We start from the raw sequence: 19,163 nt of genomic DNA on the forward strand, positions 1-19,163 counted from the left end.
GGCCCAAAGTGTGGCTGCTGCCCCGGCTGTGGTCAGGGCGGGGGACAGAATCAAGGGATCGTATCACCCCCTACGCTGAAAGACCTAGACAATCTGACCATCTGTCTCTGAGCACCGTTCCAAGTACTGGTTCTTATGCCTAAGGCCAGAAATGGCTTGGGTCCAGAGAATCTGTAGGACTGCCTCCTTTTATAGTGTCCAGCATGCCAGCTAAGACCTTCCTTGCAAGCCCCTCCTCTCTGTGGGCCCGCCTTCAGAGCCAGAGGGGAAGATGGCAGCAGTCGGAGACAGGACTTTTTCAGAAGTGCCACCCTCTCTGGAATGCCCTTTCCCATGAGGCTTGTCTGACACCTGAGTTTCCCTCCTTCAGGCGCCAGCCCAAAGCGCTCCTTTTTACCCAGGCCTTTAATGCAGGGTTAGGGTTGCCAGCTCTGGATTGAGAAATACCTGGAGATTTTGGGGGTGGAGCCTGAGGAGAACGGGGTTTGGGGAAGGGGGGACTTCAGTGGGGTATAATGTCATACAGTCTACCTTCCAAAGCAGCCATTTTCTCCAGGAGAACTGATCTCTGTTGCCTGGAGATCAGTTGTCATACTAGGAGATCTCCAGGTTGGCAACCCTAGCTGAGATCCTGACAAAAATGGAACAGAGGGTAGGAAGGGATACCCTGGACATAGCATCAACGGACATCCTCAAGAACAAATTGGTTTCTCTGTCGCCTGGAGATCAGTTGCAATAGCGGGAGATCTCCAGCCACCACCTGGAGGTTGGCAACCCTACTTCAGGGCAGATCTTTTAACATCTTTTTCATAGCCTGAGAACTGTGTAAGGCTCATTTTAAACTGTTTGGTGTTATATTTTTGTGCTGTGGCTGGATTTTTAATGCTGGGTATTAATTAATAACTTATGAAATTTTATGTTTTTATTATCTTGCATTTTCTCACCCACCTCAGGCAAGTTCCCTGAAGAATAAATAAATGCCCTCCTATGGATTGTGCGTGTGTGTGTGTGTGTGTGTGTGTGTGTGTGTGTGTGAGAGAGAGAGAGAGAGAGAGAGAGAGAGAGAGAATGGAGATGGAGATTTGTCTTTAAATTTGTTTTGCACTTCAGAATGCTTTCATGTCATAACTCACTGTAAATCACCTAAAGTGTTTGGCAATAAATATATTTTATGAATAGAAATGTGCTGTGAAATTCAGAAGAAGGATCTCACCCTGGCTTTTCGAATCAGCCTGTCAGTTCTGAGGGTTTTCCCTCCCGTGCTGGAGTTTAATTGCATAAGAGATCGACTACAAAGTCCTCTGGATCATTTAGCTCCACAGTCACCGGGTACTTTTGAATAAAATGAGCTGATATCTCTATTGTATTTCATTCCCTGTGCAAAAAGTGTATCTTTCTGGTTGCATTGCTGTTTATTTAGATTTAGCTGCTGTTTGCTTTGACTTGGAAACTATTTCAGGGGGTTTCTTTTTCCTTGGAATGGGGCCATTTTCTTATGTCAAATCTTTTGAAAAATATCCGCCTTGGCTTCCCTCGATATTTTTCACGGCATGAAAAGTGCACTTAGAGGTGAAACCTCCTCAGGCATGCTCTCGATGTCGTTTGCATCTGGAGATCAGACTCCGGGGGCCTCTGGAGCAATCAGCCCTGACGAAAGAATAATTGTAAGATGAATCTTCTTCTGGAAATGGAGTCCAGAGACGAGTGCCAGTTGGCCTGTCCTTGATCGGAGTCCTATGGCATCTTTTCCTCGAATTGCGTTTGTAAAAGGTTTGGAATAACTAGCCCTGCTCTCCGTCGGTTCCATCCTTTCTGATATGACCAATGGTGCGGGCGCCCTGGTTGCCAATTGTGGAGCTTGTAGTGGAAGCACGGGCCAGGCTGCCGGGCGTCCCAGCCAGTGAGAGGGGGCTCTGGGGGACCTATTGAGGGGGGGCTCTCGCCGTTTGGAGTTGTGCAAGGAAGAAGGAGCAGAAGCGGAAGGTCTGGGGCTGGTGGTGGCACCCCAGGGGTATTTCCGTCACCGCAGTGCGGGTAGCAGTGCAGCATTAGCTTGGAGGATGACCGTGGCTGTAGGGGCCTCAGGGCAACTTACGCCTGTGTGTTGGGTCTACTGTGCTGTGTGAAATGACTGGGAGGTTCATAGAGGTTAAGATAGGGTTGCCAATTGCCAGGTAGTAGCAGAGATCTCCTGCTAATTCAACTGATCTCCAGCCGACAGAGATCAGATCACCTGGAGAAAAATGGTCCCTTTGGCAATTGAACTCTATGGCATTGAAGTCCCTCCCTTCCCCAAACCCTGCCCTCCTCAGGCTCCCACCCAAAAATCTCCCACCGGTGGTGAAGAGGGACCTGGCAACCCTAGGTTGAGACATGATAGAGGTCTATAAAATTACGCATGGTATGGAGAGAGTGGACAGGGAGAAGCTTTCCTCCCTCATAATACCAAAATGTGGGGTCATTTGCTGAAGGTGAAGAGTGAGAGATAATTCAAAACAGATAAAAGGAAGAATTTCTTCACACAACGCATAGTTAAATTGTGGAACTCCCTGCCCCAGGATGTAGTGATGGCTGCCAACTTGGAAGGCATTAAGAAGGGAGTGGACATGTTCATGGAGGAGAGGGCTATTCATGGCTACTAGTCAAAATGGATTCTAGTCTTGATACATCCCTATTCTTTCCAGGATCAGAGGAGCAGGCCTATTATGTGAGGTGCCGTGGAACGTAGGCAGGATGGTACTGCTGCTGCAGTCAAAGTCTTGCTTGTGGGCTTCCTGGAGGCACCTGGTTGGCCGCTGTGTGAACAGACTGCTGGACTTGATGGGCCTCCTGGGTCTGATGCAGCAGGGCCGTTCTGATGTTCTTATAGCTGCAGATGAGATGAGGCAAGCCAGGAGATTGGTGAACTTGGCTTTGGTACCTTTGGCCCACCACCGGGGTTGGTGTCATGTGGGAAGGGGGCAGCTGAGGGGTGGATTTGGGCCTTCAATGCAGGCCCAGCGGCCTTGTGTGTGTTGGACAAGGGGTTCCCCTCTTTCAACCCACATGGTGGAAAGCTGATAAAAGAGATATTGATTGTATCACAAACATCCTCCCTCCCTCCCTCAATTTCCCCATTTGTTTTAATTAACAATGTTGGACTATGGGACTCATAGAAACGCAGAACTGAGAAGGACCCCAAGGGTCATCTAGTCAAACTTCCTGTACAATGCAGGAAATTCACAGCTACCTCCCCATCCCCAGTGACCCCAGCTCTATGGCCAGAGGAAGGCAAAAAAACTCCAGGATCCCTAGGCCAAACTGGCCTGGAGGAAAATTCCTTCCTGACCCCAAAGTTGTGATCAATCTGCATTGCCCTCGGCAGGTAAGAAAGGGCCACGAGAGCCAAGCACTGACGCAACCCTTCCTGCCCTCCCTCTCATGACCTGCCTGAGTTCACAGAATCAGCACTGCTGACAGATGGCCATCTAGCTTCTGCTTAAAAGCCTCCAAAGAAGGAGAGCCCACCACCTCTCAAGGAAGCCCCTGTTCCACTGAGGAACCGCTGTCAGAAAGCTCTTCTTAATGTTTTGCCAAACAATTACTGTTGATGTGTGTGTGTTATTGTTTTCCTGCATGGAGGAAGCTACAAGTAAACAGATTAGGGTACTCTGATAAAAAATTGTCACTTTATTCTCCCTCCTCCATGGAGGTTGGGGTTTGCCATGGAAGGTATATATACCGGATGCCTCCTAAGAAAGATGAGCAGAAGAAAGGGAGGCTGACTAAGCTCCCCCCAATGGGTTCCCATGCAATTTGCTTCTCACTGATGATTGGGGAGAACCAATACCTTAGTAAGGTTCAGGGCAAGCTGGGATTCGAATCCAGGTCTCCCCAGTGCTAGTCCAATGCTACCACTGCACCACGCGGGCTCTTTGTAAACGCCTTCTGTGCTGACATTTTAGTGTAAAGTAAGGGGTTGAAATCACCTCTGGGACAAATAGCATGACATCTAACAAAAGCTAACAACCCATATGATTTTGCATATATTACTCTGCTGCCTTGCCTGGGGAAGCCTTGCGGGGGAGGGGGGAAACACTGAGCTATCCTGAGCAATGTCTCAGCATCCTAATGTGTGACTTGCTGATGACTAATCAGTGGTTTTAATCACAGATTGTGTTACCTTGTAATTATGCATAATTCCTAGATTACTGTAATTTGTTTCCAGGCTCAATATGCAGTGCTGTAAAGCTGCTAAAGGTTTCAAGGGATCGCCAACTCCCCAGACATTTGCTGGGATCTCCTAGGAAGGCCCTGCTCTCGCAGCCTCCCCCTTATGAATGAATCAGACGAGCGGCATCCGTGGCCCTGGAGCCGTGGATTGATTTGCCCCAGCCCAGCGTCAAATAAACTCAAGGCCCAGCTAGCCAGGGAAAAAAGCAGCCATCCAACAGGGAGAGCAGCAGGGAGTGGCGGTGGATTGCTCCTCACCCTTATGCAGCAGATTTCTGCTGCCTGCTGCCAAGAGAGGCAGAGGAGCGTCCTGCAGCCGCGAGGGCCAGCACGGCCGATCCCGTCTCTGGGCGTGAACCCTTGTTCGTGGTGTCAGTGGGGCCATCTGAAGGTTTGATGGTGTGCCGAGAGCAGTGGGGGAGGAGTGGCGCGGCAGGAGAGGGACCTTGTGGAGCCAACGCCTGCCTTCTGTCCCTCACGTCCTGAGCGAGGGCAGCTGTCCTGAGGACATGGGGCTGCACCTGGGTGAGAACAACCTCGTACAGACCCAGGGGGTTGCGCTAAGGCATAGGAGGATTAGTGGTTTGGAGACTGCGCTTTTCCAGAGGCGGGTCTGCACAGGAGCAATTAAGACAGCAAAAATTGATACAGCAAGATTAATAGGCTTGTGTGCAAAGAAATATTGGCGTGTGGGGGGCATATATACCTCACCTATCAATCAGGTATGAGAAAGTAGTAGTTTTGGTTTTTATATACCGACTTTCTCTACCATTTAAGGCAGAATCAAACCGGCTTACAATCGCCTTCCCTTCCCCTGCCCACAACAGACACCCTGTGAGGTAGGTGGGGCTGAGAGAGCTCAAAGAGAGCTTTGACTAGCCCAAGGTCTCCCAGCTGGCTTCGTGTGTGGGAGCGGGGAATCAAACCCGGTTCACCAGATCAGACTCCACAACTCCAAACCACTGTTCTTAACCACTATACCACGCTGGCTCTCACCTTACAGGGTATGATAAGTCTCACCTGTACAGGGGTGAAGGTGTCCATCTCTCCACAGAAGGATGTGATGCGTATCTAGCTGATCTAAGTCAAGACCTGCGCACCATTATAGTCAGCAGGTGGGGCCAGGGATGTGGAGCAAGGTTAACCCCCTTGTTTGACAGGCTAAGGGCAGGTCGCTCAGGTTAAGTAGGGATAAGCAGAGAGCACCCTGAGCCTCCTGATCAGATAATCACTGGCTTTATGGCGGGATGGGGCTTGTGAAGGAGCGCCTTTAGTGCTAAGCAACATCTCTCCAAACCTGGTAGCGGCTTTATGGCACATCAGGGCAGGGGCTCGGCATCTATCAGCATTTTACACGCAGGCAAGGATAAAGGAGGATGCCAGTAGCTGCTGGCTACGTTTGGAGCTAGGGTGGATTTGCCAGAAAAAGGCAACCATGGATAGGCTGCCTAGCACAGCCTACCCTCTAACTGAGGGTATTATTATTAGCATAATTAACTGATGATGTAGATCAGCACTCCTCTGGTGCAGAGCTGGAGTCATCAAAATCTTTGTTGTAAAAACGGATGCTTTCCCTACCATTTTTCTCCCTTTCTCTGGACCCAGATTGTTTCTACTGATATATAGATATATAACATTTATATCCACCTACCTACACACACAAGTTGGATATATATTTAGTTTCCCCTTCTTTGTTTTTATGTTACAGAGAATACTGTGCTTTTATTACCTGTGTTGTGCACATTCTTGATTATAGTTTATGCCACGCTTTTACTTCTGTTATTGATATGTGTTAACTGAGTTTTTATGAGCCACTTTAGGCTTGGAAGGAGAGCAGAGATATCTGAAACAAATGCAGCCAGAACTCTACATCAGTAGAGTGGATTTATACTATAATTTTGCCACCTAGTGGTAGACCATAAATATTTTACATACGCACCTTTATGCCTTAGTCAGGAAAGAAGAAATACGTAACGTGATCTAAACGGAAATTAAGCACCAGGTGTTTCAGCTGGGGAGCTAAGAATGCGCTTTCTCTTTCACTGGCAATATCTATTATTTCATGACTTTTTAAACCCCCCGCCTTCTTTCCCATGAGCTCTGGGCAGCTTCCCGCTTCTCCCATCCTTTGCTTGATCTTCACACTAACCTTTGGAGTAGGCCAGGCTGCCCGAGAACACCAGGCCCAAACTCACACAGCCAGAATCACTGTGGGGAGGGGATCTGTCTGACCCTCCTGCCCCTAGACCAGACTGACATTGTTAAAAATATAACCAGAGCCGTAACTATCTAATTTTGCTTCTGAGGGAAGAATATAAAATTGCACCACCCCATATTTTAAATATGTTAATAAACAAATAAGAATACAACACTACACCGTGTGGTGTAGTGGTTGAGAGCGGGGGTTTGGAGCAGTGGAGTCTGATCTGGAGAACCGGGTTTGATTCCTCACTCCTCCATATGAGCAGCGGTGCTAATCTGGTGAACTGAATTTGTAATGTAAAGGAAGCACATTTTAAAAGTAGTATTCCAATAAAAGTAATTTGCACATGAAGCACTTAATTTGAGAGACAGCATGGTGTAGTGGTTAAGAGCGGTGGTTTGGAGTGGGGGACTCTAATCTGGAGAACCGGGCTGGTTTCCCCACTCCTCCACACGAAGCCAGCTGGGTGACTTTGGGCAAGTCACACTCTCTCAGCCCCACCTACCTCGCAGGGTGTCTGTTGTGGGGAGGGAAGGGAAGGTGATTGTAAGCCGGTTTGAGTCTCCCTTAAGTGGGAGAGAAAGTCGGCATATAAAAACCAACTCTTCTTCTTCTATACTAACAACATCTGAATACACAATCAGCTGATGCATAAGTGAGAATTTAACCTATTTAAAAACACAAAATTAAATACATCAGGTACGACCATTCTTTACAGTTGCACTTTTCATGCTTTCAGTGGCATTAACACTCAACAAAATTAACGTTTTTATTTTGAAAGTTTACTTACTACCAACCAGGAATCATAACACAAGCCACCAAGCACAGGCTTTTGATTGGCTGTTACAGCGATTCCCTGCCTTCCACCCAGACAAATGAAATGTATTTAGTTGCATTTTGTCCCAAACTTAGGAAGATGAAGAAATGGAGAAACTCTTCATTATTACAAGTCTGAATATGGCACATGAAAGGCTGATATGAAATATTAACACAAAAACTGTTTTATTTCTCTTTTGGGGAAAAGGTCAGGTCAGACAGCCAGGGAGGTTTTAGGTTTAAACTTGGCAAGTGAAAAGGCACCAGGAATGAGGGAAACTTCATATAACTATAGACAATAGATAGTTTGTTATAAGACTGTAGCTGTTGGGTTCTTCTGACTCTAAGGAGTGATGGCCCAGTGAACTCTCTCAACAGTTACAAACACCTGTTTGGGACACCTGATCTAGGCACGTGGTTTCCGCCTCTGCAGAGTTGTTTATCGTATTGTATATATTGATAAGGTTAGGTATATTTATATAGCAGCTCTTATTCACTGTTTCTCTTAATCTATGAAGAATGTGGGTTTAGTTGTTCATATAGGTGGCTTTGTTTTACTCTTTTAACATGTTTCCTATTGACGTATGATCTCGATTACATTGTTTATATGTTCTTTATTTTCCCCCTGAAAGATAGTTTCTAATGCTGCAATTTTATGCACATTTAATTGGGATACAGTGGGAGATCCTTCTTAAAAACAAGCATAGGAATGGTCTGTAACTTTGATCAATTAATTCTTATTTAAAAAATGCAAACTAGATTGGCAACAGAATTTTTTTGAATGTTACTGTTGTTTAAGTTTGGAATCTCCTTGGAATCACGCTATTACAAAGAGGAGAGTCAGATTTTTTTAGCTGTTTGATATCCTTGCTGAAACCTTCAGGCCCCCAACACTGTTTAGGACACACAACAACAGATAAAAACAAAACAAAAAGGAAACGGAACTATTTCTGTGTTCCCTTTTCCAGTCTGTAAAGCAATTAATTGGAGGCAAGTGATTTCCTTTTTCTTCCAACCGGCCTTCACAAACAATGGTGAGGAAAGTGAAATAGTTCTGAACCTCGGTAAATAAAATGCTGTATACAAGGTATTTTGTTTGTAATTTTTATTTCTTTAAAATAATTCATACAAATGGATACAGTCACAAACATGATTTAACCCAAAATATTGCTAGCCTACCACATTACCGGGAAGGAATCCATGTAGGCAATGAAATGCTGCTACTCTTCAGTAGTCTAGTGCCTCAGACTCTCTCTCTCTCTTTCACTCTCTCTCTCTCTGCATCCCACCAATAATATATACTTTGACTGGTGACAAAAAAGTGTGATGCTTATTTCTACAAAACTTTTACTTGCACCTCAAAATCTCTTTGAAATGTCTTCATTCTGAAATAAGGGGAAATTGTGCCAAAATTAGGAGAAATCATTTTTATTTTATTAAATTATTCTAAAAAATAAGACAAGAAGGTAGAAAAAACAATGCACAGAGTGGTGTAGAAAGAAAAATGGGGGAAAAACGGTTGTCCTGAGAAGTTCGCCAAACTGCCTCACTTTTGGGCACGTATTTAACACATAAAAACAAAGGATCTCCAGTCGGTTTGCCAAATGCCTCCATTACGCCGTTCTCCTTGTTGACAACTAAGCAAACAAACCCTTGTTAATGTTCTAAAAACTGTACACAGACAAGTACATTCATGATATAATTAACTACTAACTTCTCTTGCTTAACGAAGAACTCACAGGACACGGGAACAGGTGAGTCGGGGGCACCGGACGGGGACAGACTACGCTTTATATGGAGGAATAAAGTTTTCAAATCTTCTTTCTTTCTCCCATCATTCTTTTGTTATACTGCATATTGGACCAGTTTGTCAAACTCACGTGGTCTCCTCCAGTATGTTCAAGGTTTTGCATCTCTTAAAAGTCCACCTGGTTTCCCACACACTCTGCAAAGCTGCAACCACCAACGTTGGGAATGATGTCTTCTTGGGCTACAATTGGTCATTCGTGTGGTCTCGATCAGCTTCCGGTTTGACGGTTTGGCCTGGCGAAGGGGCGTGGGGAGGGTGGGAGACAGCTGGCAGCCCGTGTGACAAAGACATGGCATTGGGGACGATTCCTTCGACGGCTGTGGGGATGCCGGGCGGAGCCACGCTCACCACGCCGGGAGGATACCTACTGAGAGAAGACGAAGAGGACGGGCGTCAAACCTCTGGAGAGCTCTGATCCGAATCACAGCTGACGTTCGGGTTGGGAACAAGATCTTGCCCAGGGAGGACCCCTCCGGGCCTCCAGGAATTTGATCCTCTTGCCTGTCTGTTTCCGGTCCCACTCTGCATCTGACTAGCGAATCCCTGCCAATGGGAGAGAAAACGCTCCTCCCTGCTTCCACCTCCCCTTCGCCCCCCCATACAAAGAGAGAGGAGAGAAGCCCCTTCTCTGTTGGGAGGAGGAGGGGCAGTTGCTTCTCTCAGGAGGCTGCGATCCAAGGCTGCCCGCTCCTTCACACGAAGGCGAAGACCCCTTCCCATGCCAGAGGCCTCGGAGCACACCCCAGAGCTCAGGGGAGGGGAGGGGATCGTGGCAATGACAAAGCGTGGCCTCTGGCAGCAACAGAACTAAACAGTTGGGACAGCTACTCAGGGCACCCTTGCTCTTCGGATCTTTAGCAGCAAGAAAAATAACAGAATAAAAACATTTTCAGCGAGTGCTTGAGGAGCGGGGTGGGGGTGGGTGCTGCCGCTGCAAGCCTCCTACCTGTACGCAGCCCCATTGAGCTCTGGGTGGACAACTCCCGGATCCATGCTGGCCCAGTGTGTGGCTGCAGTCAAGTGTTCTTTGTTGACACAGTTTTTCAGGCTGTCTGGAATACGACCTGGCGGAGAGAATGAGATGGTCAAGGCCCAGACAAGCTCCGGTGTACACTCCTCACACGTGAGCAGGGGCAGTTTTGGGTGTCCTGCTGACACTCATCATGGCCTCCTTGGGGGGGGGGGAGGATTCACTCCTTTCCCTCCCCCCACAGAGTTGTGCTTTATCCTCGGTGTCATCTGCATAGTTAAAAAACGGTCCAGTCAGGGGCAGAACCTGTAAGAGCCTGATAGCAAAGGGCCGCTGCCTTTTGCACCAGCGGAAGTTTCCACATCAACTTCCAGGGCAGCCGTGAAAGCGCACCACAGCAACAGAGCATGTTACAGAAATCTGGACACAGGGTGAACATACGGCACGGACCAGCATGGCCAGATCAGACGCTTGCAAAAATGGGGTCAGTTTCCAAACTGAATGCAGATGGAAAGCATTTCTTTTACTATATTAACTTCTCCCTCCCTGGCAGGAAGGGTGGATCCAATAAAAGCCACAAGCTTTGAGTGGAGTCTTTCCCGGAAAGTCCCCCCCCCCACGCTAACAGTCTCTGTTCCTTGAAGGGGTGGGGCTGTCCAGTCTGATGCTCCCCTTGACTCGCACAGCTATGATTGGTCTACAGCCATGCATCTCAACCTTTTGTATCTTACATCAAAACCACGCTGTCCAAGAAGCTGGGCCCCGTCATGACAGAAACCAAAAGCCCCCTTTCCTTCCTTGGAGGGCATTTGTTTGTTTACAGGCATTCTGTTATGGCATATATCATTTATGGTAAGCTTTAACATAAAACTTGCAGTTGGGGGTAAACTGCTATGGCTTTGAAACAAAAATCAAACAAAAAGCAATGAATCATATCAAATATTCCCTCATCTACCCTTTTATTCCAAACAACTAATTTATTTTTGAACGCGTCTCTCTTAGTTGCAAGCTAAAAGGATGAAGTCCATGGAGCCTGCATCTACAAATTCAGTTCATTTATAAGCTCAAACATGTCTACAGCATCACATGCTAGTTTCAGGATCCATTCACAGGGCTAGAGCCAGTTCAAAATTTCTGCTTCTGCTACAGCTCTCGCACAAGCAGAAACGAAAGAAGACAAAGTGCAGTAAGTCAGGGTTCTTGTATTCCCACTTGCACAAGATCTTGTACAACCGATCCACAGCCACTACAATGTATAGAGAAGAACAGTTGGTTTTTGTATGCTAACTTTCTCTACCACTCAAACCAGTATTCCCTTCCCCTCCCCATAACAGACACCCTGTGAGGTAGGTGGGGCTGAGACAGCCCTACGAGAGCTGTGACTGGCCCAAGGTCACCCAGCTGGCTTCATGTGGAGGAGTGGGGAAACAAATCCAGTTCACCAGGTTAGCGTCCACTGCTCATGTGGAGGAGTGGGGAATCAAACCCGGTTCTCCAGATCAACTGCTCCAAACCACCGCTCTTAACCACTACACCATGCTGGGAGGAAAGTGCATGAGATTTGGCAGTAGCGGAACTGCCCTAAACCTTTTTGTGCTTCCACCCGCACACCGTGGGATCCGAGCCTCTACTGCCGAACAGCGCAGCCAGCTTGGATTTCTTTTCAGCCAAGAAATACTTAATTCCTCCTCTCAGCTCAGAGACTCAGGATGGTACTTTGAAGATCCCGCAGTCTGGGGCACCAGGCTTTAAAAGATTTGTCATTTTTATGCAATCAGCCAGCAGATCAGACAATTTAGGAATCACCTCTTTGCTTGTAAGCATTTCACAGATAATACAGTGTGTTAACGTGTAAATCAACATTTGCGGATTTCCAGGTTTTTGCAGTGACCTGCCTGCTACAGTATTTTGGGTTTGGGGAGCAAAAACTGTTCCTGATGTCTAGCTGAAAACTCTTTTGATTTAATTTCAACCTTCTGGGAGCAGACCTGGCTGGGAAGAACCAAGATGCCTCTCAGGAACGCGCACAATCAGCAGTGCTGAGCTCCACGCAACACTCAAAGCCACTCTGGCACTTGCTGCTCCACCAATGTTGGGGAGAGCAGACCCCTGCCCCCCTGGGCCTGGCGCGTTCGTCAACCATGGCAAGAAACATGGGCATAAGAGAATGTATCACAAAGTATGATAACTGACTAAAATTCTAGCTTTATCTAACTGAGTTTATTATCCAATGAAACATGCTATATTGTATTGTTTTTATATATATAATGTTTTACCTTTCTCCTTTTTTCCCCCTTTCTGTACCCTCCCAAATATATAAATAAAAAACCCTTTTATTAAAAAAAAAAAGAGAGAGAGCCAGCGCGGTGTAGCGGTTACAGCAGTGGTTCCTAAAGTGGGCAGTACCAACCCCTGGGGGGCAGTGGGATTACCTAGGGGGCACTAAGAGGCAAGGGGCAGCAGGGGGGGCGCTAGAGTTGGGCCCCTTCAACTGTGTTGTTGGATAGGATAGGGGCGCTGGGGTTGAGTTTGTGGAACCAAGGGGGCCGTGGCCTGAAAAGTTTGGGAACCACTGGGTTACAGTGTCAGACTAGGATCTGGGAGAGCCAGATTCAAATCCTCCTCTCTGCCATGGAAGATGGTTGGGTGACCATGGGCCGGTCACTCTCTCTCAGCCTAACCTACCTCATAGAATTGTTGTGAGAATAAAACGGAGGAGAGGAGAATTATGTCAGCTACCTTGAGCCACCGCTGGGGAGAAAGGCGGGGTATCAATGAAGCAAGCAAGCAAGCAAACTATGCGCACCTGTGATCGCTCTCCGGATTTCCCGCGCTGCTTCTTCCCTCATCTCTATTGAAGCTTGTTCACTGTACCAGGCGGCGTGTGGGGTACAGATCAGATTTGGTGCATCCTTCAGAGGACCCTGACTAAAACTGTGCAAGAAAAAAAAAAGAGGAGCATTTTTCACAGGCATTATAAGCAAAACGTGAAGAGAGAACAGGCTGTTTTTAATTCTGGTCATTCTGTGCCGCTTGGCCACTGAAGCGTTACTTCCTCTTCACCCCTCAAGACCACAGGACGGATAGTGGCCTTAGTGCAGGAAGCAGGACCAGCTGGCTACGGGGCCGCAGCAGCTCCCCAGAGCTTACGAGTGGAAGCCCATGTGGCAACAGGGATAAATAAAAACAGTGCCGCAGCCAGCAGCTCAGAGGAAACAAGGCATTTATGCCTAACAGCTGGAAGGGTCAATGCAAAGCTGCCGATTCCCTAAAGGGCCTTGAAAACTCTGGGGCAGGATGAGGCCTTGTACTGGGATGACTGTGGGCAACACCGTCCCTCCTCCTTCCTGTCTGGTTGGTGAACCCGACTATACATACACACACAGGTATATGAAGCTGCCTTATACTGAATTGGACCATTGGTGTATCAAGGTTAGTAGACTGGCAGCAGCTCTCCAGGGTCTCGGGCAGAGAAAGGTCTTCCCCATCACCTACTGCCTAGTCTTTTTTAACTGGAGATGCTGCCGGTGACTGAACCTGGGATCTTCTGCATGCCAAGCACTGAGCCCTGGCCCCTTCCCCCTTTCTCATCTGCTGCTGCTGTCTCACAGGCACATGGCAAAGAGAGTATGGGGGGAGGCCATGCTGGGCAAACAGCCTGGAGTGGATCCCCCCCCCAAAGACATCCCATTTCCCTTCATAGGGAGAAAGGGGCAGTGGAACATGGGGCTCCCCGGTCTATTCAGACAACTCCTGAGCAGCACAAAGGCCCTTGTGTGTCCAGACAGAAGGGCTGTGCATGCGAAGCCCTGTGCAAGACCAGGAAGGCCGGGGGATCCCTTTGGGGCAGAGACTGCCTCCCTCCCCACAGCTGCCTGGCCTGAGCACTAAATGCTGTGTAGAAGAGGAAGTCCCGGTACCTGAACGGTTCTGACTCATGCACGTCCAGCGCTGCCCCTCGTATCCGCCCTTCCTTCAGGGCCTGCGCAAGCGCCTTCTCATCTACCAGCCCCCCTCGGGCAGTGTTCACCAGGAAAGCCCCTTGCCGCATCTGCAGGGAGGGAAAAGGAGGTCATGACATTAGAGGCTTGCAATTCCACGCCGACAGGAGTCATCTGTGATTAGCGGAGGCCAAGGAAGCGGACTGGGGAGACCTCCTCACAGGCTGAAAAAGAATGGTAGGCAAAAGAGATCTTTGCCAGGCAGGGTTTCCTTCCACCAACACTTCACATGCTGAAACAGGAACTCAGCCTGATTTTAAGTTCATACTCTCACTCTATGGATTGCACTGAAGTCAGACCCCAACTGAAATACAAGACTTCAGGGGCACGCAGCAGAGACCTCACAGCTGGGGGGTGCTGCCCCGGCTCCGGTGTGGATCAAAAACAAAAATCAGCACAACGGGGGTAGCGGGGTGGGTAGGGAGCATAGTCTGCAAACTCAAGGGAAAACCGAGCTTGCTAGATAAATACAAGCATAAAAAATAAAATGGGGGTGTAACAGCAGTGATTGCACACACATCACTGGGGGAGGGGGAAAGCACTCTGGGAGGGATTTGGGGCAGGTGTCCCTCCCCACACACACTTTGTTCTTTCTCACAGACAGGTAAGTAGAAAGTCAGAGCCTATCAGTATAAAATTACAGGGCAACTACTAGAATAAAAATGACATATTAATTACTTTTCAGAACACATATGTATTTTTCTTTAACCACTTTCTAAGGTTCTGTGACTTCTGATGGAGTGCGGCACCATTTATTACTTGCTTTTTTTTCGTTGTTACTTGTCAGGGGGGAAATCCAGCGTACCCCATTTCCCTTTGATGCTGTGCATAACATAAACATACTTTCTGAGGGTGAATTTTGGATGCACTCATCCTTGGCATTGTGTTAACTTTAAGTTATGTTAACATAATGCCCAAGGCATTAATCTTAACAACTGCTTGGGCATCTGTCTGTTTGCAGGACTAGCCGGGCAACCATTGGTGGGGAATCAGACGTTCCGGGGGACAATTCATAACAACGTCACAAAAGCCCAAACCAAGGTGTCCATCAAATTAATTAACTAAAACAGAGGTCCCCAAACTGTATTCCAAGGAGCATTTGGCGCTCCGTGAAACATCTCCTAGTGCTCCATGAAGAGATTGGAAAGAAAAATACTACTGTCATTCGGTTTAGTATATAGGTGCTGGGTGAAAATTAGGGCTCCGTGACCAATTTCTCTCCCATGACTCAAAAAGTTTGGGAAACCCTGAACTTAAAAAATAGTTTAAGATGGGCAGCCGTGTTAAGTCTGTCTGCAGCAGTAGAGAAGAGCCAGAGTCCAGTGGCACCTGAGAGACGTCACAAGATTTCTGGCAGGGTGTGAGCTTCAGAAGTGAGCTGTGACTTACACAAGCTCCTACCCTGCCAGAAATTTTTTTAAGTCTTTCAGGTGCTAGGGGAGGGGCCTTGGCTCAGTGGTAGAGCATCTGCTTGGCATGCAGAAGGTTCCAGGTTCAATCCCCAGCATCTCCAGTTAAAGGGACCAGGCAAGTAGGTGATGTGAAAGACCCCTGCCTGAGACCTTGGAGAGCTGCTGCCGGTCTGAGTAGACAATACTGACTTTGATGGACCGAGGGTCTGGTTCAGTAGAAGGCAGCTTCATGTGTACTGGACTCTGTCTTCTCACTGGACACCAGGGGGCTCCAGACACACAGCACCACGCAAACAGTCTACTATTTATTATGGCTGGGAGGGCATTCTCTCAGCATATAATTCTGACACATACAGGTAAATGAAGATCAGTGTTATAAATTGCAGTGGCAGGAAACAACATTCTTCACTCAACAAACCTGCTGATCAGGACAAAACAGACATCGGGATGATTTCAGTCGAACTTTCGATCCGTCAGAGAGATGGTGCTGTTGGATCAGCCGAACAGGAATAACAACTCTGCCCCTACCCCTGCAGGCTTATTGTATGGACCACAAAGATCACGCACTGCCACCACAAAGATCACGCCGCTGCCACCATGGAAACCCACTCCCGTAGGCAGCCATACCTGTTTGATGGTGAAGTCGTTGATCAGGTGGTGGTTGTGCTCGTTCAGGCTGCAGTGGAGGGTCACGCAGTCGCTGTGGAATAGCAGGTCCTGCAGGGTGTTCACCCGCTGGAGCCCCAGGGCACGCTCAATGCCGTCCGAGAGGTACGGGTCGTAGAAAATGACATTGAAGCCAAAGGCTTTGGCTCGCAGTGCAACTGCCTGCCCGACTCGCCCTGGAAAACCACAGTTCACCACCCCCAAAAAAGAAAAACGTCAGGCTGGCATACAGCAAGCCACTGAGCACACGTGAAATCCCCACGCAAGCACATGAATTAATCGAAAAATAAAATCTGCTGCTTCAGGGGGTGTACAGAAGAGGCCGTGAGCCTTTGTGCAGCTTTCCAGGCTTTCCCGTTGGCCCTCCGAATGGAGTTTTTCCCTGTGTTTGATTAGAACCTGCCCCCCCACAACTAAAGGGATTCAGCTACTTCCCCAAGCCAGCCAAGCCATTCCTTGAGTGTAAAATGCCCGCGGGCCTCAGTGAGTAGGCGTCCCCCCCAAATCCCCACGCAGGGGGCAGGGTCTTGTCCTGTGAATGATAATGGTTCTAATTCATTTCAATTAGAATAAAATTGGGAGGAGTGAATTAAAGGCCATCGCTTTGGAATATCTGTCTAATATTCCTATTCATGACAGGTCTAGAGAACTCCCCTGTAAATATGCTAAAGGTAAACCAACTTGCTCTGAAAGAACAAACAACAAAGCAACGTCGAAAGGCCAGCATTCCGTCCCCCAAAGGGAAGCGAAGCCAGGTGTTCCCTCCAGCTGAGCCTACCTAACCCGATGATGCCCAGCGTCTCCCCCCGGATTCTCGCGGCCCCAGACGCCACCTCCCGGATCTGCTCCACGCTCTGCACCCGCGTGCCTTCGCGCAAGGCCTGGTGGAGCCACGTCGTCCGCCTGTACAGGTTCAAGATGTGGCACAGTGTCGAATCTGCCGTCTCTTCGACTGACGCTGCTGGGACATTGCAGACGGCTATCCCTTCAGTAAACAAAGCACAAACAGGGAGGTCTCACACACAGTCCCCTCACAAACTCTTTCAGACTCATGGGGAGAAACTCAGAGGAAAGCCAAAGACATTCAGGTATGTATAATCAATGATGTTAGCTGCCCTGAGCCCGGTTCACTGGGGTAGGGCGGGGTAGAAATAGAATTTCTAGTCTATTCTATAGTTTCAGACCTAGCACAACATGCTTAAGGATACAGCCAGCTCTGCAGGGGATGCTTTGTCATCCAGGGAATCCATTCTGGTTTACCCTTTTGTCAGTTTTCTCCGTCTGCTACACCTAACATGTATAGCTCGACTCCGGCCTTTAGCGTCAGCTGCTGATTTATTTACACACAGTCCAATTCCAACATTTTACCTTGCAGTACTGATTCATTCAAATATTTACATCCCACCTTTCCCGTATGGCTCACCGTGGCTCACAATTCCAAACGTTAAAACATACAAAACACAAAACCCCAGTAAGCCCCCCCCCTGCCCCAAGTAAATGCCTGCCAGTCACGCCCCTTTGAAAGCCCTAGTGAATAAAACAGGTTTTCAAAGCCCCTCCCCAAACATTTCTAAGGAGGGCACTAAGAAATCTGCTTTTAAGAGGGATCAAAAATCACTTTCAGAGCGCCGCCTAAGCAAATCGACATTTAAGTTATTAAAATGAGCACAGGATCCAAATGAAAGACATTCACAAAACAACACAAAGTGTGTCTACTCAGGGCATAATTATTTTGTCCCACAACATTTTTACTTCCTGAGAAGGCCAAGACAATAACTAAAAGCCGTCTTCACACACAATGAAACCCAACCGGTTGTGGAGTGGTATTTTGGCACACTTGTGCAAACTGACCCGGCTCGTGGGGCTTCCCACGGTGCCTTTGAGAGGGGAGGGCCTTGTCATGTGGCACGTGGCCACGCCTGTTTCTGAGCAGCAGGCCTCTAAGCCGACCTGTGGATCTGTGCAGATCGGGGAAACCTCATGGCTAGCACAGCAGTGGCAGAGGTTCCACAGCTGAGTGGCAATAAATGTGCAGACTCAAAACCATTTAATTCATAAAGCTACAATTACAGTAGGAGTAACAGGATGCTTTGTAAAAAAAAAAAAAAAAAAAAGAGAGAAAATATTGCCAGATTGCTCACCTCTCATTTAGTACAGGTTGCTCACCTGTCATTGGCTGGGCAAAAGTCCTACTTGGCCCCACCCACTTCCTAGAAACACACAGCAGGCGCCAGTAAGGGTGTCTGATGTGAAATGCTAAGTTTGTACTTCTCCTGTGGATCCCTGTGAGACACTACAATAAAATCATTGCTGAAAATACCGGGTGCCACAATGAAATTTCTAAGCACCAGAGACCCAGAGCCTGGGATTTGTTGAGTCCTGGAACGAGGGGGGTAAAGATACGCTGGGAGGCTCCTCATAAATTAATGCAAATTGCCTAAATATAAGCAGCCAAACATGCCAAGTAGCAGTAAATTTTTACAGATTAAGCAAGTTAAAATTTGTTTGCAAATTTTATATTGGATGACTGGGTTATTGTATTTCCATGTAAAAAGGTACAAGACAAACGTGAGCGTCATACCTAGATCTCCAGCAGATTTGATGTCGATGTTATCAAAACCACTCCCAATTCGAACAATTATTCGAAGTGCTTTAAACTTTTCCAGATCTTCACGAGTTAAAGTGATGGTGTGATACATCAGAGCCCCAACTGCTTCGTTGAGTACCTGGGAAAGGAAGGAACAGATAGTCAAGTTGCCTTCTCTCTGGAGTTTACGGGTTGACTTAGTAACACAGAAACCGACTTCGCTCTCTCCAAGATGCTGGACTTTATCCACTGAAGGTCAGCCCGTTCTGATGACCGAGCAGCCCTGGGATACTTGGCCAAGCGGCAAAGTCTCCACTCCCACTGACTTCAACACACACAAAGGGGGGGGGGGGGAGACACAGCTGCCTCAGCTCCCAGGACCCCAACTGAAGGCATCATGGCTACCATAAGGTCTGCATTGGCAATCTCAACGGACATCACAAAGCACTGGGAGAAACCATAACCGACCAGCATTCGGTGGCTCCA

The 19,163-nt window shown here is 47.9% G+C and overlaps 1 protein-coding gene across 4 annotated transcripts in view; it reads right to left on the reverse strand.

Annotated features, from left to right (window-relative positions):
- Window positions 1-9,119: 9,119 nt before the first annotated feature.
- Window positions 9,120-19,163, reverse strand: part of CTBP1 (C-terminal binding protein 1) — a 29,861-nt gene continuing 19,817 nt past the window's right edge. For 3 of the 4 annotated variants that reach the window (XM_056861715.1, XM_056861718.1, XM_056861717.1), the window contains 7 exons: window positions 18,672-18,816; window positions 16,869-17,075; window positions 16,052-16,266; window positions 13,932-14,062; window positions 12,818-12,945; window positions 9,988-10,105; window positions 9,120-9,408 (listed from right to left, as the gene is read on the reverse strand). In XM_056861715.1, the coding sequence (XP_056717693.1) occupies window positions 9,222-9,408; window positions 9,988-10,105; window positions 12,818-12,945; window positions 13,932-14,062; window positions 16,052-16,266; window positions 16,869-17,075; window positions 18,672-18,816 (1,131 nt within the window). In that variant the 3' untranslated portion in view covers window positions 9,120-9,221. The remainder of the gene's footprint in view (window positions 9,409-9,987; window positions 10,106-12,817; window positions 12,946-13,931; window positions 14,063-16,051; window positions 16,267-16,868; window positions 17,076-18,671; window positions 18,817-19,163) is intronic. The other variant, XM_056861716.1, reaches the window with a different exon arrangement.

Source organism: Euleptes europaea, chromosome 16 (genome assembly GCF_029931775.1).
Source record: "Euleptes europaea isolate rEulEur1 chromosome 16, rEulEur1.hap1, whole genome shotgun sequence".
Taxonomy (NCBI): domain Eukaryota; kingdom Metazoa; phylum Chordata; class Lepidosauria; order Squamata; family Sphaerodactylidae; genus Euleptes; species Euleptes europaea.